At 37.2% G+C, this 27,053-nt stretch overlaps 2 protein-coding genes across 4 annotated transcripts; one reads left to right on the forward strand and one right to left on the reverse strand.

The window, feature by feature from the left end:
- The first annotated feature begins 6,776 nt into the window (after window positions 1–6,776).
- Window positions 6,777–9,581, forward strand: LOC111886590 (calmodulin-binding protein 60 E). 3 transcript variants are annotated; one of them, XM_023882839.3, is made up of 8 exons: window positions 6,777–6,935; window positions 7,032–7,218; window positions 7,406–7,481; window positions 7,649–7,707; window positions 7,784–8,277; window positions 8,360–8,520; window positions 8,586–8,789; window positions 8,870–9,581. In XM_023882839.3, the coding sequence occupies exons 2-8, from the start codon at window positions 7,109–7,111 to the stop codon at window positions 9,482–9,484; spliced, it is 1,719 nt and encodes a 572-aa protein (XP_023738607.2). In that variant the 5' UTR covers window positions 6,777–6,935; window positions 7,032–7,108; the 3' UTR covers window positions 9,485–9,581. The 3 variants fall into 3 exon arrangements, with proteins under 3 accessions (XP_023738607.2, XP_023738608.2, XP_023738609.2); XM_023882840.3 differs by having other exon boundaries at window positions 6,779–6,935; window positions 7,105–7,218; XM_023882841.3 differs by having other exon boundaries at window positions 6,782–6,935; window positions 7,092–7,218.
- Window positions 9,582–9,789: 208 nt separating this feature from the next.
- On the reverse strand, window positions 9,790–12,917 carry LOC111886589 (two-component response regulator ORR22). The gene is made up of 6 exons (XM_023882837.3): window positions 12,447–12,917; window positions 12,135–12,287; window positions 11,650–12,027; window positions 11,480–11,556; window positions 10,217–11,167; window positions 9,790–10,068 (listed from the first exon to the last, which is right to left on the reverse strand). Exons 1-6 carry the CDS (start codon window positions 12,577–12,579, stop codon window positions 9,997–9,999), a joined length of 1,764 nt encoding a protein of 587 aa, XP_023738605.1. The 5' UTR covers window positions 12,580–12,917; the 3' UTR covers window positions 9,790–9,996.
- Window positions 12,918–27,053: the final 14,136 nt, after the last annotated feature.

The following is a 27,053-nucleotide window of genomic DNA, read 5'->3' on the forward strand; positions in this document are numbered from 1 at the left end:
TTTACAAAACTGACTTTTCATTTTGAAAACATCCCTACCAATTCCTTAGTTTGAGTTCAGACACACCCGAGAGTACGTCCGAATCCCTCAAACCAAGGCTCTGATACCAACTTGTAACGTCCCAAAAATTCAAGACTAAAAATTTCTTTTAATAAAACATTACTTAAAGCAAAATCATCAATCCAAAACATAATCAGAGTATTAATTTCCAAACACATGTTCATTATCAGAGTAAAACATTCCCAGGTTGTCTAGTCTATGGTGTGTGCCATGCGATCACCCCGAGCTCTTCCCTCCGCTACCGGAAGTACCTGAAACCAAAACTGAAAACCGTAAGCACGAAGCTTAGTGAGTTTCCCACCATACCACATACCATGCATAACCACATACTGCACATACTAGGCCACGCCCACTATCCTGGGCCTCGCCCGCTACAACGGCCCCGCTTGGCTTCGAGCCCCGCTCGGATACAGATCTGTTTCACTTAGGCCTCGCCTGTCACTGGGCCTCGCCCGCTAACATATAATAGCACATAAACATATCACAACACATAAGCTAAACATATGCTAACGGATCCTGTCCTAAGGCCTCGCCTATCCTGGGCCTCGCCCTTGTCCTGCTACTGATGAGTCATGGAACCCCGTCCACACTCCTACTGATAGTGAGTTACGGGCCTAGCCCACACTCACTCCTTCCCTAACTTGGGCCTCGCCCATGATCTGCTACTAATGAGATGTGGAACACCATCCACACTCTGCTATTGGTGAGGTACGGGACCTCACACACACTCACCTCCCTACCAGGCACATACATGTATCACACAGACAACAAGTATAAACTATCATATAAACCATTCCTTGGGCACCCACCCGCTATCATTGTACCTCGTCCTGAATATCATACTAGCATATTGTGCCTAGGGCTAACCCCCGGGTCTTCTACTCATAACTACATGGGCCAGCATTGTGGCCTTAGACCCATTCACACAAAGGGAAACTCACATTTACTTGCTGAACTTGCTGATAACCCCTCTAGCTACTGCCCGACAACTCTCTGAACTCCTGCTCCACTAGCTCCCCGAGCTACCAATATCAATGCAACACTTAGTCTAACTGTCCCCCGAAAGTCAACTAAGTCAACTCTGGTCAACGCTAAAGTCCTGGTCAAAGTCAACCTTCCAGTTCAACCCTACTCGCCGAGTCTGCCTACTGACTCGCCGAGTTCATATGCTCATAGTCCTTCCATTCGTGACTCAACTCGTCGAGTCAGTCCATCACTCGCCGAGTCCACCGATTTTCGAGTCCTGACCTATCCAACTCACCGAGTTCTCGCTCAACTCATTGATCCGAGTCTTGACTCGAAGGGTTTGGGGTTTCGCGACTTGACTCGCCGAGTCCAAGAACATACTCGTCGAGTCCAAGGCAATCTTCAACAGACTCGTCGAGTCCAAGGCAATCTTCAACAGACTCGCCGAGTTGTTCTTCCAACTCGCCGAGTTCCTGCCCAACTTCAACCAACTCGCCGAGTCCACCCATGTGACTCGCCGAGTCACTCCAGTTCTTAATCCATACAGTGGCTTTTCGAGCCATGCAGGGGCTCCAAATCATAGATCCATACTTCCAAAGCTCAATCCTCACGTAAATTTGCAAACTTTACGTATAACTAAAGAGATCTAGGCTCAAAACACTCTAGGGCTAGGTTTAGGGACAAAAGTGTGACAACCCTATATTTTCCAAAAGCAGTGTAACACTCAAAAGTCAAATACAACGAAAACTATATGGAATCAACGAAATTAACCTCAAAAATAAAGTGTTCAAATATCTAAATTGGGATGCATCAAATGTTAGATATCGTGCCAAGGTTTCCAAAAACATAAAGAACATTCAAAACCGGGTTATATCGAAGAAATTATAACCACTCGAATATTTACGATGCACCGTTAAAGCATTATTTAAACGTAAAAAGTGAAATTACAATAAAATACATTTTAGCCTTAAGTATCTAAACAAAAGTTGTAGAGTTCGTTAAACTGTAAACATACATAAAAAGATCGCCCAAATTGGACCTCGCATGAAGAAGTTACGAATTTTCTAAGTTTCGTAACAGTAGTAGAGGGCTAAAAACTCGAATTGAAGATCGAGCGTTATTTAGCTATCGCAACCTAAATGAAAGTTGAAGGTCTCCACAATAGGAGTAAAATGATAAAAAAGACAAACAAAAACCGACGTCGAATAAAGAAACTATGAATTTTTAACGGACTTTAGCAGTCCCGGCCTATTAAAAACATATCATTAAAAATAAAGTCAAAACTAGCCGACGGAGTCTAAATGAAAGTTGTAGATCATAATCTCACCTACGCGTGGATATAAAGAACGCGAAAAACAGAGCCCGTACGTGAAAGTTACGGAATTTAGAAGACGGAAGTCGGGATTACGCCCAGCGTAATGTAGGAGTACTCCCAGCGTACTCAGGTGCAGGATCGAGTCCTATCGGCTGCAGCTCTACGCCTAGCTAGACTCGAGTCGTAAGCCATGACGCAAAGTTACGCCCAACGTAACCGAAGTACGCCCAGCGTACTCTGGTGGTACACCCAGCGTACTCGCATTTTCAGCCCTATAATAGAAGGCATAAGCTCCGGATTTTAGCACACATTTCTCAAACACTCACTTACTCTCACACACTTTCAAGCACCAGAGGCCGTCCCGACGCCCTCGGTTTCCGCACCCGAGCCCCCAACGAAGGTTCTACGCTACCGAGATCCCCGAAGAGCTCAAAGACGCAGCTTTCCGCGGTTGAAGTTCTGCTTGACCCTAGCCCCACTCTCTTCAAACCAAACAAGTGAGTTCATACCCCTACCTTTCAAGTCTTTTCATGTTTTAGGGGGAAAATACAAGTACAATACAAGTAAAAGTATCGTTTATAAACATAAATGTAACATCTATCTTATTGATTATCGATACCAACAACTTACTTTACGTATAAAGGGCTAGTATATCATCAAGTTATTTTCACCAAATGGAACATACTTTCTGAAAAACTATAATGGGTATAGTTAGCAAGTTATTCATACATTCTTATGTATACATCTTGAAAAACGAAATACTTTCAAACAAAACGAAGTAAAGTCTTTCTTATCGTAAATCTATTTATACTAAGTGATGTGAGATATTCAAACTTCAACGTACTCTTATGTATGCATTTCAAGTCCTGTATTATATACCATAATCTCTTGGAGGGAGAGCGTGATACTTGTGTATAGATCTATACAGGATTGACAACCCCGCACCTAAACTGTTAGCTACAGTGAGACCGGCAGGTCTGGGGTGACAAATGTCATAACACTACAACACCTGAAGAATGTTGTTGCAGGCAGTCAGTGTCAATAGTATGGTTATAAGACTCACATGAAAGTATAAAAACAATTTTGATTTACGAGATTCATATATGTATTCAGTTTTCTACATTATTTTGAGCACAAAGTTTATCTTTATCAGTCAAGTACGAAAAATACTAACGCACTCCAGCTTTGAGAACTTTTCAAACTATTTATAGAAAATATTGGATTTTCTGAAAACCTCGTTCATTGATTTGATACCAAAAGGACATACTTTTCAATACAAAACACTTATGAACTCACCAACTTAATTGTTGACACTTTTTCGAAACCACTTGTATTTCTTAGGGAATCAGTAATACAGGTAACCACCAGCTTTTGAAGAAGGAACGCTAAGGACGTTTATTATTAAACCTTTACATCATCATATTGTAATATTCTTTTGGAAATATGTATAACGCAACAATATACGTTTTTATTATATATATTTGGTTGTGTTACTTTCTTTACAATATTTAATTGTTATGGTACTACATGAAGTCACCCACCCCCGAATGTTTCCGCCATTCTGGTTTGGGGGTGTGACAAAAAGGGTTTCACCAACTACTCATCTTCTGATGCTTTACGACATATTGGACCATCCCAACACTAGATCTGAAGTAGCAACAACATATCTAAGCCCCAAACTTGAATTGGGTCTCAAACAACCATAAAACCCCCAAATCTCATAACAAAAATAGATCTAGATGCAAAGGAGGGAAGATAGCAGCTTATTACCTCCAAGATGAACACAAACTTAAGTATATCTCGAATCTACACCTCCCCTTTGAAGCAACCTTATTGATCTTCAAGTTCCTTTCCAAAGTTTCCTTCCTCCAAAGCTATTTCTCTCAAAAGATGGAAGCTCACACGAAATCTAGGGTTTACAGGTTCTCTAGGTTGATATGGAGGCTGAGGGAGGGACATAACACCCTTTATATAGGATACAACTCTCGGGATTAGGGTTTTCCTCGTTCAGACCAGACTCGCCAAGTCCCCTTAGCCGACTCGCCGAGTCGGTCACTTACTCCTGAACCCGGATCCCGCTCGGACTCGCCGAGTTCCGCACAGGACTCGACGAGTTGACCCTTTGACTTAGGGTTTTCTTTCCTTCTTGGCCTTCCTAATTTTGGGTGTTACAACGTCGGTTAACGGAAGAAAGTTTGGTCATTTTGTGAAACTTCAGTTTCCTTGGTCATATTTTTCAAATACACCCCATGTTTTTTTGTTATTTCATGAATTTTCCTATCTTAAATTCGACAATCACATAAAGATTTTATCAAAATGAAGGATGCTTGGATCAACTTATATTTACCCTTAAGTATATTTTTTGACAAAATTGCAAGAATGGTCCCTGTGGTATGTCAAAAGTAGCAACTTTGGTCCAAAATGGATTTGGCTCGCAAAGATGGTCCAATAGTTTTGCAATTTCCTATGAACTTTTTTATAATGACGAATTTGCCCCTTATTATTTTATTTTACATTTTTCTTTTATTACAACAATTAAAAGTAAAATAATCTCTCTCTCTTATAAAATACCCACCGTACACCACCACCAGTCTCCTTCCCTTATTCCGACCTCCACCTTCACAACCCCCTTCATAGTCACTATCGACCATCACTGCATCATATACTAACCATCGACTCTAACGACGACACTGCCTCCTAGAAACCCTAGCGCCATCGATTTGGATTACATCTCCCGACCACTATCAGCTGCTTATTGTCATCATCGAATTGTGGACGCGATAATCACCGCCCTTCCCCATCAACTCCCCCTTCTGCCCAGTTCTCCGGCAACAAACCCCATCATGAACCGGTGCTCTGTTTTTCTTTATCCCTACCAACATCACACCTTATTCCAGTCTTTTCCTTATCCTATAATCGTCTATGTCTTTCTACACAAACACCACCACCCACCAAAACGAAACAAAAATGATGTAGGCAATAGTTACTAGATCGGAGTCGAATCGGCCTGGAAACGCCGATCTGCCTGGGTCAGATCTATTCTTTTTCTCTACCTTCTTTCTCGATTTAGTGTTAATGATTCCACCGGTGATTCTAGTTGTGTTGGCTTCCAGTCAAAGGTAGAAGCAAAAGGGGGAAGAGAATGGGGATGGGTGGGCTGGGGCGTGGTTAGTGGTATTTATTTCTTTGGGTTGTCGTCGGATCTTTGGGGAGGAAAGGGTGGGATAGGTTTAGTGGTGGTTGAACGACAGAGTGAAGAGAGGCGATAGATAGATGAAATCATCGAGCCTTTTGAAGACCACTATTGTCGTCTTCACTTTTCTTCTCCCACAGTACCCTCTCTTTGTTATGGTGGTCACCGATTTAGATCCAAGTTGTATTATATGTTTGATTTTTGGTTCACAAATTGATTGATTTGTTTATTTAATTTCCGGGTTTGAATTGGTTTTGATAACTCAATTGAAAGGAATTATGGGCTATGTTATTTTTTCTGGATTTAAACATGAATCGGTGCTTTTTTGTCTTAAGAGAGTTGTCGAATGTGGCCTTTATCTGACAAGTGATATGACGGTTAACGGAAGTGGAGGTGGTGTTGGTAAATGGTGATACGGAGGGGAGAGATAGAGAAAGCGGTGGTTAGACAAAAACAATGGCTACCAGCAGGTGGTGGTAGTGGCATTGTTTTTTTCGGTGTAAAAATCAGGTGCTTGGCGATGGTTTCAATATTTTCCAGGTCTGGTGTGTTTTTATGTGTTTGGTGAATAACACCATCAAATGTAGGTGGGGAGACGGTGGTAGGCGACGGTAGTGGTGGTGGCGTACGGTGGTATCGGTGGTGGCTGATGGTTGTTGTTGTGGTAGCAGGAATGTTCTTCTGAATGTGTTCTTGACTGTTCCTGGAGAGAGAGAGAGAGAGAGAGAGAGAGAGAGAGAGAGAGAGAGAGAGAGAGAGAGAGAGAGAGAGAGAGAGAGAGAGGATGAGAGAGAGATGTATTTTGTTTTTTGTTTTATTTTTAATTGTTTTATAATTATTGTAATAAAAGAAAACAATAAATAAAATAATAAGGGGCAAATCCGTCATTTTAAAAAGTTTCAAATTTTTTGGACAAAACTCGTAACAAAATCAAAACTTTTGGACCATCTTTGCAAGCCATTTTGAACTAAACCTGGTATTTTTGACATACCACATGAACCATTCTTACAATTTTGTCTATTTTTTTACAAATCTTTATATACATATACATCTTGAAATCTGATTTTCAAAATTTTATCAAATCAAAAGCAAAATAAATTTTGTCATATCTAATAAACATCCAAGCCATTGTTCCAATTTCTAACATGCATGCAGAAACCAAAAAGGGTAAATACGTAAAATCCAATCACGAAGGGTAGTTCTGTCAACTGCTAAATCAAAGTTGACTTCTAATTTACCAGTTCCGGACCGGAAAGAACAAGCTCGGTTTCAAGATTCATGAATTCAGTATTCATGTAATTAATCCACCGACTCAACCCAGCTGTTTTCTCTCTCATACACACGCACAAATCATTAAATTAATCTTCACAGATCTATTGGCCGAAAGACAACACACCCAGCGTAAGATTCTTCTTCTGTCTTTTTCATCGTTATCGATAATTTCAGATCATAGTGTTTTCTGCTTCAAACTTGAATTGATTTTCGACTTTATTCCAGTTGGGTATTGAAGATTCTTGCAACTGTTCATTTATGGTTCATTAAAGTTGCGGGACTTAGTGTTGTTTTTCAGAAATATGGATGAGTCAAGAGGAGGAGGTAGGAGAGTTGAGAAGAGAGTTTACGACGAAGAAGATGATGATGGTATGCCTCAATCGAAGAAACCCAAAGTACCGGGTTTAGCGAGGTTTGTTTAACTGCTTCTATTTATTTTCTTGTTATAAATATTAGTTTTGTAATTTGTAAATGATTATTGTTTGTCTGTGCATAATCATCTCCATCTGTTTGTATAAATGTCTCAAAGAACCCATCTTAGCACCTTGTGTTTCTATTTGCGATCTTAACACGCTATGATTTTTATTTTTCTCCCACAGTGTAATTGTGGAAGCTTTGAAGGTGGATAGCTTGCAAAGACTTTCCTCCTCTTTAGAGCCTCTTTTCCGTAGAATTGTAAGTCCTTTTTTCTTCATTATAAAGATTCAAACCTCGAAATTTTCAGATTCAGTATTTACAATGGTGTATTCGCTTTTTTACCTCAAACTATACTCTAATTTATGACTCTGAATAGATTAATCTAGTCATCAATTCTCGCTTACAATAATGTATTGGGAAAACAGGTAAGTGAAGAAGTAGAGCGTGCTTTGACTAGATTTGGACATGGTCAAATTGATGGAAGGTAAAGATATTATATCCTTTAGAATTTTGAACTGCTATAATTGGGTAATTTTTTAAAAAGTATAATGTTCCACCAGATCTTCACCACCAAGAATACAAGGTCAAGAAGGAAAAGTTTTACAACTTGAATTTAGAACAAGGATGCCACCTCATCTATTTACAGGTGGCAAAGTTGAAGGGGAGCAAGGAGCAACTATACATGTTGTGTTGTTAGATGCAACCACAGGCAATGTGATGCAAACTGGAGAAGAATCATCATCAAAACTGAATGTAGTAGTGCTTGAAGGCGACTTCAATGAAGAAAACAATGAAAACTGGAGCACTGAGCATTTTGAAAGTCATGAAGTCAAAGCACGTGAAGGAAAAAGACCACTTTTAACAGGGGAGACACAAGTCACATTGAATGAAGGAGTTGGAACTTTGGGTGATCTTACTTTTACAGATAATTCAAGTTGGATTCGAAGTAGAAAGTTTAGGCTTGGTTTGAAGGTGGCTTCTGGATGTTGTGTTGGAATTAGAATTCGTGAAGCTAAAACCGAGGCTTTTGCTGTTAAAGATCATAGAGGAGAACGTATGAAACTTACAACTTACAGTTTCTTGCATAACAGCTGTTACTGTTACTGTGACTGTGACTGTGTCTGTTACTTTTGCAGTGTACAAGAAACATTATCCGCCTGCTTTACACGATGAAGTTTGGAGATTGGATAGAATAGCAAAAGATGGAGCGTTGCATAAAAAGTTAATGAATTCTGAAGTCATAACTGTAGAGGATTTTCTCCGTGTTCTTGTTAGGGATCCACAACGACTGAGAAATGTAAGATTCTTTTTTTTTTGTTACCTTTTGCACACCCTTTGTTTCTAATATGTTAATGAGCACAGATTCTAGGGAGTGGAATGTCAAATAGAATGTGGGAAAACACAGTTGAGCATGCAAAGACTTGTGTTTTAGGAGGGAAGTTGTATGTATACTATGCAGATTTAGGTCACACCACTGGTGCTATCTTCAACCATATTTATGAGCTAAGAGGTCTCATTTCAGATGCTCAATTTGTTCCATTGGAATCACTTAACCACAACCAAAAGGTCTACACAACACTTTTCTCCTTATTTCTTTTCTACAAAAGAAATTGATGATTCATTTTTTTTTTTTTTTTGAAAAACAGATTTCAGTAGATTCACTTGTGAAACGAGCATATGAGAATTGGAATAGAGTGGTAGAATACGATGGGAAAGTTTTAAGCGCATTAACTTACCCTTCACCACCTACTCACAACTTGATTGAATATCCATTTATAAGTTCCGATCAAACACAAACACTAGGTGGTGGTGGTGGTGTTTCATCAACCACCACCACCACCACCACCCACCAATCATCACCACCCACCCACTATGACTATGTGCCCGGTGCACCATCTACCTTCACCGGTTCAGATGGTTGGTCGAGCCAGAGCCCAGACGATGGACACGGGTTCGGTGACTCTTTCTCGGAGGAAGTCCGGTTAAGAAGCTCGGAGATGTTGGAAACCGATGATATGCAAAAGCTACTTAGAAGCTTTGGGGTTGGTGTAACCGGGTCAACTTTTGGTGTTTATGACAACGGTTCATACGGTTATCAAAACCATGTCCCTCATGAACCACAGGTGGGTCCAGTGGGTCATGGGCGTGGTTCAGGGAAGGCGGTTGTTGGGTGGCTTAAACTCAAGGCTGCATTACGGTGGGGGATTTTCATAAGGAAGAAAGCTGCAGAAAGAAGAGCTCAACTTGTTCAGCTTGATTGATTGACTTTAAATAGTTGACTCATGTGTAGTAGTAGTAGTAATAGTAGTACTTATTTATGTAACACTAAATGTTGATTTTATAGAGCTTTTTTTTTTCTTCATAATGCAATAAATTGCTCAATAAGTAGGGTCTTGACAAGCTTAAAAGTTTTCTTGAAGAAAAACCACTTTAAGAGGGTATCAACAAGTTTAATTCTACAATAACTTGTATGTAATGCATAAAAACACGTACATCATCCATAAACGGATTCAAGAAATACTTAAAAAAAAAAAAAAAAAAACATGTTTGCAGTTGTACCCATGAATGATGAAACGAAAACATGGATATATGTTGATAAAGATAATAATGAAGAAGCTAAGACATAAATAGTCCTGGAAATTAAATTACATATTGATACAAACTTCTCATTTAATAAAAAAAAAAAAAAAAAACCTAAATTTTTGATGCAGCCTTGTTTTATCGATCTCTAGGAGTCGAGAGCTAATTACTTTATCCATCATCATCATCATCATCATATACATGAACCGAAAGAATAAGGATCAAATCCATATTCTCCATCCATTATGATTGTCGGGTCCTGCTCCTGCATAAAAAAACAGAGTTTGAAGGACCAGAATCAGAATTTTGAATCTTTGAGGGGCCAAACTCAAAATCAAAATTTAAGTCATAAAAGAAATGAGGGGTAACCATTATTTTCAAAAAGTTAGAACAATAAAAAAAAGACCATATACCCTTTTCATCATTCCATTCATAAGATCATCCAAAGAGTCATAACCATTATTTGCAACAAAACCATTCAGTATCTTCGAATGCTCCAATAAATACTCTTGACCGGGTCCCATTTTCAGTTCAGTACTTGACCTCTCACTCCCTCTGTTATGTTGCATAGCCGGAGCTGTCGTCAGTGCACCATTGCCGCCCAAACAACCACCACTTAGTGGTGGTGCCGAGGCGGATAACGTGCTAAAACCATTACTCGAATACTGCCCATAATTCTGTTTCCCATACTGCCCCTGCCTTTGGCTTTGAACTTCAAGCGGCACCGAGGCCGTGGTGGTAATATTACTCGAACCAAATCCAGCAGTGTAACCATATTTCAGGCCGCCATTAGGTGGCAATTGGTCATGGAAAGTATCCCCAATTGGTGGTGGGATTGGGACATCAAGAAAGGTGGAACTACTTGAAACAAGGTTGAAAGATTCTGAACTCATGGAACCCATCTTTAAAGAACCAGTAAAGATTCTAGATTCATCAATTGGAGTGAAATCTGGGATTTGGGTGTTATTATTTGGTTTATGATGAGTAAGATCAAATGGGGATTGAAAAAGATTTGTGTTTTGGTGTGTTTGAGTTTGTGGTGTTGGTAACACAACGGGTTGAAATTTGTTGAGGGAATTGATGGAATGGGTTAAGTTTTGGGTGTGGGTTGGTTGGATTATAGAAGGTGAAGTGAGGCTATGGAGTGTCATTCCAGTTGCACTATTGAGTCTTCCGAGCATTCCGGAAGGTGAATACGATGATAATGTGGGTCCCGGTAATCTTCCGGAAGCTGATAGTGTCCGGAAATCACCGAGTCCTTCCAGTGAGCTCATTCGCATGTAAGATGACGCGTCTTTGCTTCCCCCAAATGCCACCACCATGTTAGCTTGTTGACTTATCCGTTTCAAGTAAAGCCGATATTTCTACAAATCAAACGCATGTATATAAGGTAAAAATATATTTTATTATTCAAACAAAAACAACCCCTGAGCTCATCATATGAGATCTAAATTGTAATCAGATACCCACAACCCTTGAACTGACCCACACAGAATCACGACCATGGCCCACACCGATAATCGTGTAAGATGTAAATCATGTACATAAAGATTGTGCAGTGCCAACAACCCTAAACTGGCCCACAAGACTTCTTCAAAAACATCAATCCACAATGGAATTGAAATTACCAAAAAAACCCTAACATTATAATAGGAAATATGGTAAAAATAACAAACCTGGAGATGGCTTGCTACATTTTCCCTAGTAAGACCTTCGACATTCATCAAATCAAGGATCCTTTTAGGAACAGCTTCTGGTTATAAAAATAGAAAAAAGGAATCATCAAAGAGTGTCGATGAAACAAGTTTAGATACGAACACAAGAACAAAAAGACAGAAAAGCTCACTCTCGATTCCAAGTTGATTAACAGCAGCAACGAACTTTCTATGAAGATCAATAGACCAAACAACACGTGGCTTCTTCTGCGAAGATGGATCGTCATCTTCATTCCCATTATCTTCACCATCGTCATCCTCATCTTTTCTTTTCCGATTAAGTTTCCCATTCAGATCTCCACTTCCGGCTTCCTGTCCACCTTCACCTCCATGATTCTGCCGATCTTGGTTGTCAGATTTCGATTGAGATTTTGACTCCACTTTTCTACGAATCACATGTTGCCATATATTACGTAATTCCTCCAAACGAACCGGTTTCACAAGGTAATCACAAGCCCCATGTGTTATCCCCTTCATTACAAGCTTCGGGTCGCTGTTTCCCGATAACACTGTTGACAATTTCAAAAGAAAAATTAGAAAACCCACATCGATTTTGACTTCGGAATTGGAGAAATTGGAGAAATTGAAGAAATTGAAGTGGGAATTTGTGAATTACTGATAACGGGTAAGTCCATTTCAAGACCAACGAGTTCAAGAAGCTTGAAACCATCCATGTCCGGCATATGAACATCACTGATCACAAGGTCAAATCGGTTTCGATTTTCTCTTAACATCTTCAATGCTGTTATGGCTTGACTTGTGGTTGTAACTGCAAAATCCAAAATCAAATGTTTTTTAAACAGAAACCTAACTCAATTTTTCATGAAAAGGGATAAAAAATAAAGATTGAAACCCTGAAAAAGTTAAAATGATTGAGTCAACACTTTAAAGAATATAATCTTTTAACAACAGTTGAAACGAAGCTAACCTTGGTATTGGCATTTCCTTAAAAGCCCATCTAATAACTTCAAACAAGTTGGATCATCATCGACAGCAAGAACTCTCATCCCAATGGGAAATCTGTCAATTTCGTTAGACCCTCTAATTTCTTCTACAGTCATCTTCTTGTTGTTTTTTTCTTTATAATTATTTGAAACACAAATCCAGATGATGAAAAAGAGATCAAACAAGATTCAAGAAACACACAAGATTCAGAAAGTTTGGATTTTTTTCATCTGTTTGACCACCTTGTTGACGAACAAAACCACCCCAGAAAGAAAAAAGAATGATTTCAAAGATAATAGAGAGAGAAACAGGATCTTGGAGAGAGAGAAAACAAGATAGTGACTTGGACTGGAGCTTAATACATATTGACAATGATGGGGGAAATTTGGCCAGAACAGATTGAATGGCTTTCAACGCAACAATACACAGAATCAAAAACTCTCTCTCTCTCTCCCTCTCTCTCTCTGGATTTGTCTTTTGCTTTTTTTTTATCTACTTCTTTTTGCAGAAATAAAAAAGCCCCTTTTTAATAAAATATTATTTTGGGTAATATCAATGTATACATATAATCTAGTATATGTACACATTTACATCTTTGTTTCTATTGAGAAACAATGGAGACTTTCTTTTTCCCCTTTCTTAGAATCTTTACCTCTCATGGATATATATGGAAGCTTTATTATAACTTTTGGGTGATATAAGTTTGTTGTAAAAACAGAATCTTTTAATAAACATTAATAACTCTTCAACGTCAAGTTAGTTAAAAGGCAGACACTCAACACACACGTTAAAACTTAAAAACATAACAAGTCATATTCGGTTTTTATCTAAGAAAGCTTAATTTGAATTTGAATAGAAATATTAGTTTTTTTATATTTTATATATAGAGAGATATAGGGTAAAAATATATAGTATAAGATTTTGAAGATACACTTAATCTGTTAAAATTCCGGATTAGAAGAAGAATAAAGAAACCCAATTATTAAGCAATCCTAGCCGTCCATTTGCTTTGATAATACTAATGGACCCATCCATTAATCATATGCAACTCATAGTAATAAACATGTTAATTAGAAAACGCTTTTATGGTGAAAAGACGTTTTCTTTAATTAATAAAAAGTCTTGAAGGGTAATATGGTAATTGAAATGGAGGGACAGAATCTTGGAGTAATTATCCTATCAAGTTTAAAATGCTAATTATATTAAATTGCCATTTGCAGGTTCAACAGACTAGCCATTTAAAGCCCTCTCAAATAATACCTTTGCTTGATTAGGTATGGTGCTTAATTAGAGGCTTATTTATTTATAATTTTCAATAATAATACTACTATAAATAATAAAATAACCAAATGTCATTTTCCCCATTCATTTGACCTACCAAATGTGACATGTTCCGAGTAAACATGTGTGTTTATGTTTGATTTTGTTTTTAGTTATTTTCTATAAATAAATCATTACACAAGTTCATAAATGACTCGTAATCATGATTTTTTATAATAAAAGTTCTTGTACTATTTTTCTATGCTATGAATAACTAATATCCTAATATCCTATGATAATTTCAACTAATCAATTTTTCGTATGAAAACTAGAAAGGTTGGTTTAACTAAACATGTCAAACTATGGTCCAAATATAAATTAAGCAGAATGAGTAATTTTTGTATGTACCATAAACATTTTTTTCGTCTATTTTTTTAAATGTTAAAATGTACCATATAAATGGCTAACGTAAACTCGTTCAATGCCCATATAGGAGGTAATCTGATAAAAAATTGTTATATTTCGGACGTTTTATTGTTTGATTTATTGATCTACTATATGGAATTCCGTACAACAACTATAAAGCTCCTACAACAAAAGCAATTGTTTTATGATTGTAAATAACTTGTATGTCAAATATATAAATAACTAAATAAAATAATAATAATCTACTTTTGCAATACAATATGATGGAAATCTATATTTTTATTTGGTAACCTGATTCCTATTTATCTTTTTTGAAACACTTAAATTTTTTTTGAAACAACTTAAAAAACATATTAAAGGCGGAAATAGTAATAGTAATGAAACTAATGTGCCTGAGAGATGAAAACTCGAACTTAAAAAACATACTAAAGGCGGAAATAGTAATAGTAATGAAACTAATGTGCCAGAGAGATGAAAACTCGATGAAGACGCCCCTAAAGTGCCATTATCTAAAAAGATATATGGAAGAAACCGAAAATACGATTGAGGTGTAATTTCGACACTGATCTTTCTTGTTGATCTAAAAAGATAAGACAAACGTAAACCTTGCGACCTCATCAATTGGCCCCAAGCATTCTTCAAAAAAGAAAACGCCAAAACTCCATCTATAACGATATTTAACTAAACAATGTTTGTTTTCATCGAATGAATAAAGTCTAGGAAAATCTTTGTTTTAGTGGAGTATCTCTCAACCAAACATGTTCCTAAAACTTAGTCTTTGATCATTGTTCCACTTTAAAATTGCAAAACATACTCAAACCCAAGCCTCTACTTTGATGCTGAATAGAAACGCAAATAATATTAACCCAATGGATATCTTAAAAAAATAAAAACCTCATTTGAAGTTTGTTCTAAGTTCCTAGCTTTGCGATAAAGAGAATTAATCACTTGAACCCATAGAACATTGTCATCTTCGAGGGACCGTTATTTCTATTTAAAAAAGTAATGTTTTCGAAAGAAAATAAATTACTCACTTTCATCCATGATTGTCATCTATTTTTACTAGCCATCACTTTCTTCCATTTAGCCCAAGCCAACTTTCTCTCACCAAATCACGGAGAGGTTTTCTATATACTTTCTAGATTAATTATAATGGCAAAGGAAAATACAATTTTAATCTAAGACAAGCAAATGCTAAAACCTACAAGGATCTTTAACATAATTGATATCAAGAACGTCAAACACGGAGCTTGCTAATACCTACATATGGATATAAAGAACGTCCAAAACAGAGTTTGTATGAAGAAGTAACGGAATTTACAAAATTCACGTTTTGTGACACACGCATATGCACAGCGCACGCTTCTAGAAGGGCCCACGCGGGCAAATCCTGACCTGGTACGTGGCAAACAGTAAGTAGAGAGACATCGGCCAAAAGGAACGACGCGCCCAAAAAGAAGCGTGATGCTCCCCCTGTACTCCTATAAATATCAGCGTTTTGCTGCTCATTCTCTCATTCTTCCACCCCTAAAATCCTCTGAAACCATTTTACACCCCTAGCCCTTATACTCCCTAGTTCTCGGCTACATTAGAGAAGCTATGGAGCGCTAGAGAGCCCACAAGCGCATCTAGCCAGGTCGACAACGTAAATTATGTGATTTTGGCATACTTTGCACTCCATGGATCAACACGTCGATTGTTGGGAGTTGAAGAGCTTTTGTTTTTTAAAAGGTTCGGGTCGGATTAGGTTGGACTAACCTAATCAGCATTAACCATGTGTAAACTTCGTGAAAGTGTTAGGAGTTGAAGACCTTTTATTTTTAATAGAGTTTGGGTTGGGCCGACACTGTCAACGTTGACTGCACATTAACTTCGTTAATAAGCGCATGTAAGCTTATATAAACTTCTAAAAAACATGTTGCTTGGAGTGTAAACAATCGCAACTAAGGTTTTGACCTAGTCAGCTTCATATGAAAACATGTGGCTTGGCATGACATATGTCGTTCTCATCGGCCCCAAATTTTTGGAGTTTCTTAGTGTTTCTGCAACTATAAATATGAGTCTCTTTGATCTGTATTCCTCGCCCCTAAAATCAAGAGCTGCTTTCTCTACTCTTTATTCTCTCAATAATTCAGTAAGCATTGTGCTTCTGTGATTCTCTGATGATTTGATATTCGTTCATTGGTTCTTCGATAACCATTGGATAGAATGATAATATGCATTAAATCATGGGGTTTTACTAAGAAATTTACAACCTTAGAGCGACGTAAAAACTTAGAGGACATGAGTCATTCCATGAAGTTTCAATAGTCAAATATTAGCGAACATCAAACTGATTTCTGTTTTCTGTCCCGTCTTTTAATTCACCCGAAAACAAGACAATGTTCTTCTACTTTTCTTATAAATAGATCTGATCACGAAGGACCATATTTGTTGTTTCTGGACAAAATTTTGTAAACAAATATTAATTATTAGATTTTATTATTCACGCAAAATTAACATTTAATTCTCAATATTATTTGTTGGTTTGTTTGCATTGGATATTACTAATGATTCGATATTAGTTTATAATAGTAATTGTCACATTGTACAACAACCCACACAACTTTCTTTATCTCCACATATATGAAAATGATTCGATAGAAGAAAGTTGTTAATGAGTCATTTTTTGAACATGTCAATCTCATGAGAAGACCAAAAAATCGAAGTAGACGACATTTCGTAGCAAAATACAAGTGAAATTTGTGTTTCATGCATGAAGGGTCAATCGACTATTCCCCATCAATCATGATATCACGAATTGCAATTTAACTTCTCTTCGATTAATAATTTAATGGACATATTTTATCAATCATGGTTTCACGATTTGCAATAAATTTTTCTTTGAATTTTCATGTCATTCATACCCTTAAGTTTTAATCTTTGGGTCGTTTCCAATTTACTTGTTTTTTCTTTTTCTAACAAATTTAAGTGTTACCCACAAAACTTAATTCAAATTATTCATTAATAATAAATAAAACAAAATTATCATATAAACTATTGAAAATATTAAACATGAACTTAGCCCCTGTAATAGAAGCCTAGTTGATGAGAGACTTTTTATAGGTTTAAACATTGTCACACTCGAAATATGACTAGTGTTTTGTGCTTGACTTCCATGTAGATTTTGGGACGGGTCAACTTGAACGGCTCAGAGATGAGAGACTTTTTATAGGTTTAAACATTGGCACACTCGAAATATGACTAGTGTTTTGTGCTTGACTTCCATGTAGGTTTTGAGACGGGTCAACTTGAACGGCTCAGATGGTGTATTTTTCTATGTATAATTCTTTTCGTTAGTTTTATATTTTATTGATATATGATAACTAAAAAAAATAAAAATTAACGCACATAAAAGAGTAATTAAGATTTGATTGATGGAATAAAAATGGTATAAACAAATACAACATAATGCTCTCTACGTACACCAAAAAAAAAAAAAAAAAAAAAAAAAAAAAAAAAAAAAAAAAAAAAAAAAAAGTGACTGGATTTTGTAAAAGACTAAATAAAGATAGTTTTTTTTTGTCGCATTTTATTGCTAGTAATTTACTCAAATTCAATGTATCACTTAATCATATATCCTTAAAGTCCCTTTTTGCAAGAAGTTGACCATTGACCTTCTGTTTATCATGAGTAAATTTAAAGATACTTCATACACAGAAAACATGACAAATTTCATCAATTCAATTATTCAAACAATTGCAACGAAAACAGTTTGTTACTTTTATGGATATGATGATTAAATCTCAGCATAACCATTTTTTTTTAACCTTAGTAAATCTGCAAAATACCTTCTGAACCATGTGGAGCATATAATTTGTACTTTAATATCATAACAAAAGATGCAAGTGGTCATACAAGAGTAAAAACTCGGTGTAGATCCATAACGATAACTGGATTATGGCTAGTGGGGTATATATGGCCCCACTTGGAAGTGAGTCCCACCCAATAAATTTTCAAAAATAACCCCAGTAAATCAATATTTTGCTGAAAAAGCTTACATATGACATCTACTTATCTGAAAACCCCCAAAAATCCTTGAAAATCCAGTATTTTATATATTTATTTTTATTTTTTATTATTTATGTATATAATGAACCTTGAAATTTTGTTCTGGATCTCCAGTGGTTATATATATATATATATATATATATATATATATATATATATATATATATATATATATATATATATATATTTTCTGCAGCAAAAGTTTAGAATAAGATGAGTGAATATATATTACATATGTCTATATGTTGAGCTTGTCCAAATTATTAAGGTAACTTGATATTTTTAATTTTGAATATGGCGTGTTATAATAGTTATTAATATTCAGAAACAAAACAAAAAAACAAAAACATTTATCATCTCCAACATTATATGAAGTGGTATATATTTGTGAGAAAAATATATAGGTTCGGTATAAGTCTCAGTCTAAAAGGGAATTAGACGTACCAGAAAGGTACATATCACTGTGGTGGGGTTGCGCTTACCGTATCACAGCTGCGTTTCGTTTCCTGATTGGTTTAGAGGTCCTATAAAAGATGGGTCCACCCTTTTGTGGGCCCCACATGACACGTTAGTCGCAGGTTGTCCTTGTGAGCCCAAAAAATGTCCATAAGAATACAATATTCTCCTCCCTAAAAATCTTTTTAAAACATTAATATCTATTTTGTAACGCAATAATATTTTTAAATCAAAAGTTTTTATTACGGTTTATTCAGAAAACCATAAAAAGATACCTACTATACAAAAAAAAAAAAAAAAAAAAAAAAACTTTTTTTACTAAAAAGAGTTATGAGTCGATGTGAATTAACGAAGCTCATTTTATCTTTCTGAGTATTAAGATCGTTAAGTTCTCATGAGTGTCATTTATTACTCGTAAAACGACATTACATCCAATTAATTCTGAACTAACTCGTGGATAAGACCGTTAAGCACTCATGAGAGGCTGTTAATATTTTTATATAAAGTCGAGGTTGAAGATGTGGATAAAAACAAACCAATACAACGTATATTTTGAAAAGATTGATACTTTCTTAAAAATTGTTTGTAGGAGATAGGGGCAGCCCTAAGGTCCGACGGAGTTGTGAGCAGGGAAGCCGCGGGAAACGATCCTGCACGAAGAAACACTGCACCGGGGGTGTGGGAAAGGAAACGCGGGAAAAAGATGGGGAGAGGGAGTCCAGCTCTCTCTCTCTCTTCACATGATTGGCTGTTTATTTTTTATCTATTTATTTTTTGATTCCAAACGGATATATATATATATATATATATATATATATATATATATATATATATATATATATATATATATATATATATATTATTTTCCTTTTCTTAACCTATGAATACTACAACATTCTATCTTTTTTTAACCCATAACTTATATTTCTCTCTAAAAATATTATTCAAAATGTCATCATCTGATTCGACGGCTGTAGAGGAGGCTAAGTTTATCAGTTCCGTCATGACGAAAACGGTTGCATTCTATCAAAACCGACTAGGCGAAACATCACGTGCATGATCTAACCCAAGAAAGTCGTTGTTGCGTAGAAATCACGAAGTCGGACACGATCACCATATAGAAGATTATTTTGCAGATGACGCCATCTACGCTGTAAAGTTTCGACGTCGGTTCCGAATGAGGAAGGAACTATTCTTACGTATTATTGGCGATTTGGAAGGCCGTTTCTCGTATTTCCAATGGAAAATGGATGCAAGACGGAAAAAAGGTTTCTCTCCCATTCAAAAATGCACAACTGCAATTCGTCAGCTAGCATACGGCATGGGCGCAGACAAATGGAACGAGTATTTTAGGATGTCAGAGCGTACCATACGGGAGCGTGTGTACAAGTTCTGCAAAGCGATCTGTTGGGTTTATGGGCAACGATATTTGCGCAAACCAACTATCAACGATATCCACCAATTGTACACTGTGCATGAAGGCAAGCATGGATTCCCTGGAATGCTAGGTAGTATCGATTGCATGCATTAGAGTTGGTCATTATGCCCCAAAGCATGGCGTGGTCAGTACATGAGAGGCGACCACAAAGAGTCGATGATCATTCTAGAGGCTATCGCATCACATGATCTTTGGATATGTCATGCATTCTTTGGTCCTGCTGGTGTAAACAATGACATCAATGTGCTAAACCAGTCGCCGGTATCCAACGATATCTACCTTGGAAAGTCACACGATGTACCTTTTCAAGCAAATATGGTAGCATATAAGCGTCGATACTATCTTACTGACAGTATATATCCTCTCTTGTCTGTTTTTGTGAAATCGTTTACATGTCCTAACGACCAAAAAAGGAAAAAGTTTAAAGAGGCGCAAGAGTCAGCTAGGAAGAATGTGGAGCGAACATTTGGTGTACTTAAGAGACGTTGGCAAGTACTAATGGTCAGGGCAAGGTCATATGAGGTGAAAAGGTTGCAGCACGTAATGTATGCATGTATCATATTGCATAATATGATTCTTGAAGACGAAGGAAGAGCGATATGCCGGTACAACGAAAATGAAGATTTGCCAAATGTCGAAGGAGTAGCCGTTGGTACACAAAAGTATAGGATGAATAGAAGAGAAGTACACAATCGCGACATTCATCACGCCCTTCGTGCTGATTTGGTGGAGCACATTTATAGGGCTCATATTCAGCTCTCGTTAGAGTTTCTCACAATGATTTGTTTGACGAATCAGACGAGGATTCTGATATGTTCGTCGAGAGTGAAGATTCCGACGACGATAGTGACGCTGAGGAGAATGATGAAGACGATCAAGGCGATGATGAGGACGATGAGGGTGATGACGAAGACGATGATTCTGAGTGACGTATTTTGGTTTAAATAAAATTAGGATATTAATTATGTTTTCTATGTTTTTTTTTTAAATTTTTCTACTTATTTAAATATTAGGTTTAATGTAATTTTTATTTTAATTAATGAAATGCTTTTTATTTTTAATTAAATTTTATGTTTAGTATTAATTTAAAAATTATAAATCATAAAAAAATTAACTTTATTTAATAAAAAAAAAAGTAAAGAAAGGGCGTTCCACCCATTCCTTAGGTTTTAGATGAGAGAAAGAGAAGAGAAGGAAAGAGGAGTATGACTCACAAATAGTGAAGGAAACTTCCCCCTCATACCCTCCGGTCTAAAGGGTGCAAGAGATGGCCCCCCAAAAAAGTAAGTCCTTAATTTTTAACGAATTTAAATAGTTAATATGAAATATATATTAGTTTTTGTAACTACAAAGAATAAACAACTTTTAGTTTAGCTGGCTAGCAGACGTGTCTTAAATCCAATCCCTCAATATTAATCCGTGTTCGAGTATATTATCCTTTGTTTTCCTTTTGTTTTAACTTGTTTATATTAGTAGGGGTGTGCGTGGTGCGGTTTGGTGCAGTTTAGAGTCAAAATCGCAAACCGAACCGCATATGCGGTTTGAATATTTTAGAAACCGTAAACCGCACCACAGATGTTCAAAACCGCGTTATGCGGTGCGGTTTGATGCGGGCGGTTTATGCGATTTGGTTGCGGTTTGATGAGTTGTTCAACATTAAATTTCAAAAAACCAAAAAACTGACCCAGTTAAAAAATTGATTCTTCTATTTTAGAAAAAAAAATACAATTTTTAAGTTAAATCGTTTTTAATAAATTGTGATTCATGCTACTATAATTTTATAAGTATCACTGTTATTACTTTATATTGCCGTTGTAGTTGCTATATTCTTGTAAACCATGCGATCTTGATCTAATAGTTATTTAATATTACGTTATAAATATTTGGTTATTGTAAGAAATATATTTAAATACATCGTTTCTAAATCGTGATTTGAAGTTATAACAAAGTAAAGAACAAAAAGTATATATATAACATGCGGTGCGGTTTGAACCGCGGTTTTATAAATACAAACCGCAAACCACACCGCATAGTGCGGTTTGATAAAATGATGAACCGCAAACCGCACCACAAAATTTTAAACCGCATTATGCGGTGCGGGCGGTTTGTGCGGCTTTTTGCACACCCTACATATTAGTATATTAAAATATCATTAAGTTTCATTAAATAAATATGTTACAAATATAACAATTTAATTTGATAAGAGGATTTATAAAAACAAAAAATAATAAGATATTTAATTTCTCTTTTTTTCGAAGGTCTTGTTCCTAATTTCGTTTTCAAGAGTGAAGATTCATTAATGGTAGGGGTGAGCAAAAACCGCACCGCAACTAAAATTAACCGCAAAAACCGCATAAACCGCAACCGAAAAACCGCAACCGCAATAAAAACCGATAGTGAGGTTTTCTGTTTTTCAAAAACCGCAAATTTGCGGTGCGGTGCGGTTATTTGTTTTCAAAAACCGCAAAAAAAACCGCACCGCACCGCATATATTATATACAATTTTTTTTTATCAATTATTAGTTTATTAAATATTAAAAATAAGACAAGTTTCATGACTGAAAGACGGATAAAATACTAGAAAACAAAAGCGTTAGTTTTTTTCTTATGTTTAACTTTGAAAAATGATGAAACTAGACAATTTTAAGACATTTATTGTTAGTTACTATTGATTTGACGTTTTTAAGATATTAGTTGTTTGTGGTTTTAATTAAATAGTTAATTGTCTTATACCTTATGGTTTTTTTTTTATTATTATTACAAGTAATATGTTTGAAGTCTTAAAACTATTTGAGCTCTAAATTGTGATTAAAAACCACATAAAATAACCGCACCAAATCCATGCGGTTAATAACCGCAACACAAAAAAAATAAAACCGCACCGCAAAAATAACCGCCTAACCGCACCGCAAAAATAACCGCACCATGCGGTTTTGAAAATGGATTAACCGCATTTGCGGTTAGTGGTGAGGTTTTAGCTAATAACCGCACTGAACCGCACCGCGCTCACCCCTAATTAATGGTACGTTAAATATTGTCTTTTCGTTTGTACTTGCCTGAATTTACAAATCACCCCCTCAATTCTCCAAATACACATTTACATCATTGTAATCAGTTTTATTCACAATTTAGTTATTGTGTATGACATTTAACATCCATCTATTTAATTTAAATATAAAATATGTTTTTTAGATATTAACTAAACTCTTATATTTAATTCAAATATAAATAAGTCTCTTACAACATGTTTGAAAGTCCAAAATGTCTAGCCTATCATTCTTTTATTTCGATTGTCTTTATAACACTTCATGGATTTACTATAATATTAACAAATTTTGCCTGTAAAAAAATTTATATTTAAGGAACCATTTTTATTTATCGTATAGGGCCCTTGAAATTCACGAGACTCCCTTGGTAGAAGAAGCCAATATAGATGAAAAAAATGATTTACTACATATGGTAGACTATTTCCAAGTAAGTTATTAAATGATTATTGATTTTACATTGTTTGCATCTCTCCGATTTTGCTGAATTAGTGCTATTTTTATTTGTTTGTATTGTTTTTTTAGTTGTAGAAGAGGGAAACAAGCATCTTATAAAGATCTCTACATGTGAGAATTTCATGGTTATTTTAGTGAATAGTTCTCTACAAATTCTTGTTACCGCATAATGAGACAAACAAAGTGATTACAAGAATTAATGTACATGTAGTCATAGTGTGAATTACACTCTACTGAAAACTTGCACCTTGGATTGAAGAGGATCGTTAATGACCATTCAATTATTTTTCTAATGAGGCCACCATAACACCGAGAAAAAATGTCTACAAAAAGTCCAGGCAGTCTAGTGATTAGTATCATACATGAAGGCACCACCAATATTGGTGTATCAATATTATTAAAATGTATGTGACAATTCGTGTTGGGTTTGATGTAATCTAAAACAATCGTAGAAAATACATTTACAAAAATAAATAAATAAATAAAAACTATAAATTCAAAATGAAACGACCCAAAAATACGACCCAAAATTTTCATTTTTCAATATAACTAAAAACCATAATCTGAGTGTCATATCATAAAACCATACGTGATATATCTCAAACATAATAAAAACACTGTGAGGAAAACTGTATCATGACTAAATCATATCAAAATCAAAAACTGAACCAACTCCCAGGATAAAAGCTGAAACTGTGGTGTGTGCAATGCCATCATCCCGAGCTCTTCCCTTTGCTTGCGGAAGTACCTGAAACCAAAACTGAAACTGTAAGCACGAAGCTTAGTGAGCTCCCCCAAACTACCACATACCATACAATACATATATAAAGCACATACTGGGCCTTGCCCACTGCATCAGACCGAAGTCTGGAACTAGCTGCATCGGACCGAAGTCCGGAACTGACTGGGACCTTGTCCCCTGCATCGGACCAGAGTCCGGAACTAACTGCATCGAACCGAAGTCCGGAACTGACTGCATCGGACCGAAGTCCGGAACTAACTGCATCGGACCGAAGTCCGGAACTGACTGCATTGGACCGAAATCCGGAATTGGCTGATCATGGCATAGCATAAAACATAATAACTATTATAATCACATATACTGCATACTGCATCAGAACAGAGTCCGGAACACATAACACAAACATGCTTGTATCACAAAGACATCAAGCACTCTAACTACTGCATCAGACCAAAGTCCGGAACTACTGATAATTAAACGGGCCGGCATTGTGGCCGTAGACCCGTTCCTACTGAAGGGAAACTCACCTCGTGAACTGGCTGCTGAGTGAATGGCTCTGAGGGCTAACTGATGCTGCTCCGGTATCTCCCCGGCTACAAGTCCATAAACACACTCAATCAAATACTAAACACTGTCACTGGGTAAAATGACTCTTTTACCCTTGGTCAAAGTCAACTCTCGGTCAAAGTCAACCCACAGTTGACCTGACTCGCCGAGTTGGGCTGCCAACTCGCCGAGTCTCTAATCTCACTTCTCAACCCTACTCGTGGCTACTCGTCGAGTATGACATCGACTCGACGAGTACCCTCTCGATCCAAGAACTCAGACAATCTTCATCCGACTCGCCGAGTCATATGAACAACTCGACGAGTTGTTCTTGAGCTTAAGAAGATTGCCTTGGACTCGCCGAGTTATATGAACAACTCGCCGAGTCCCTCCATTACTGAGTCTACCCTCAAACTCGCTGAGTCCACTCCACTACTCACTGGTCCCACTCGACACCGCTCAAAAGGAAGAAATCGGGGACTCGCGACTCGACTCGCCGAGTCGTTCTTCCGACTCGCCGAGTCACAACCATGCAACTATTCTAAACTCGATTCTGCTTGAATCCATTACATACAAATGATAGATCTGAGTCCAATAAGCTGATTTACCACTTAAAGTTTCCAACTTTACGTGTACAAACACATGAAAAAGGGAATAAAGGCTAAAAAGGCACTTAAAAGGGTAGATCTAGGGTTATTATGCAAAATAGCTCCATAAAGGCAATAGATATGGGCTCTACAACTCCTAAATGAACAGATCTAAGGATATCTCGACATAATAGGGCTTCCATATCAACATAAGGCTTGAGAAAAGCATCAACTAGATCTAGAAGAGTTCTAATGAAGTTTTAAAGCATAAAAGGGAAGGAAATCCGAAGAATACCTCAAAGAACTTTGGTTTTCCCTTGAATCTTTGCTCTACAACTCTTCTCCTTGCTCCTTTCTTCTTCTCCTTCTTCAATCCTTCACAAATACACACAAGATCACTTAAAATCACTCAAGAACGAATTAGGGTTTTCTCACAGCTCTCTGAGGGTGAAGGAGGCGAGATTGGGGGCTATAAGGTGGCTTAAATAGTGGGCAACCCAGGGATTTAGGGTTTCTCCCAGACAGACAGACTCGCCGAGTCCAGAATATGGACTCGCCGAGTCGCCAGCTAACACGTGCTCGAAATCCCGTCCCTACTCGGCGAGTCAGGCTATGAACTCGCCGAGTCCCTCTTGCAAAACTTCAAAATAAATACCATGGAATCATCATACCGGAGACGGGTCGTTACAATTCTCCCCCACTTATCTCAGACTTCGTCCTCGAAGTCTGCTACGGCTGAATCTGCAAATATCTCTGGGTAGTGCTCTCTCATCTCCTCCTCAGCCTCCCACGTCCACTCAGACCCCTTCCGGTGCTGCCACTGTACCTTCACTAACTGAATTTCCTTGTTCCTCAAGGTCTTGGTCTTCCGGTCCAGAATTGCGACCGGCCTCTCAATATAATTCAGGCTGCTATCAACCTGAATATCCTCTAGGGGAACGACTGCTGACTCATCCACCAAACACTTCCTCAACTGAGACACATGGAAAGTGTTGTGGATCTGACTAAGCTCCTCAGGAAGATCTAACCGATAAGCAACCCGACCCACCCGGGCCAAAACCCTGAAAGGACCAATAAATCTGGGGCCCAACTTGCCCCTCTTCCGGAACCTGATGACACCCTTCCAAGGTGAGACCTTCAGAAGAACCATATCCCCCACCCGGAACTCCAAGTCTGAACGCCTCCTGTCGGCGTAGCTCTTCTGCCGACTCTGCGCGGTCTGCAGTCTACTACGGACCTGCTGGATCAACTCGGTCGTCTTGAGCACCACCTCTGTGCTCCCGATGACTCGCTGACCGACCTCGCCCCAACAAATCGGGGTCCTACACTTCCTCCCATAAAGCATCTCAAAGGGAGGTCGATCAATGCTCGCATGATAACTGTTGTTATACGAAAATTCCGCTAACGGAAGATACGTATCCCAACTGCCACCGAAATCTAGAACACATGCCCTAAGCATGTCCTCGAGAGTCTGAATCGTCCTCTCGCTCTGCCCGTCCGTCTGAGGGTGAAAAGCAGTGCTGAAATGGAGACGAGTACCCATCTCGTCGTGGAACCGCTTCCAGAATCTGGATGTAAAACGGAT

The sequence above is a fragment of the Lactuca sativa genome, chromosome 5 (assembly GCF_002870075.4).
Source record: "Lactuca sativa cultivar Salinas chromosome 5, Lsat_Salinas_v11, whole genome shotgun sequence".
NCBI lineage: Eukaryota > Viridiplantae > Streptophyta > Magnoliopsida > Asterales > Asteraceae > Lactuca > Lactuca sativa.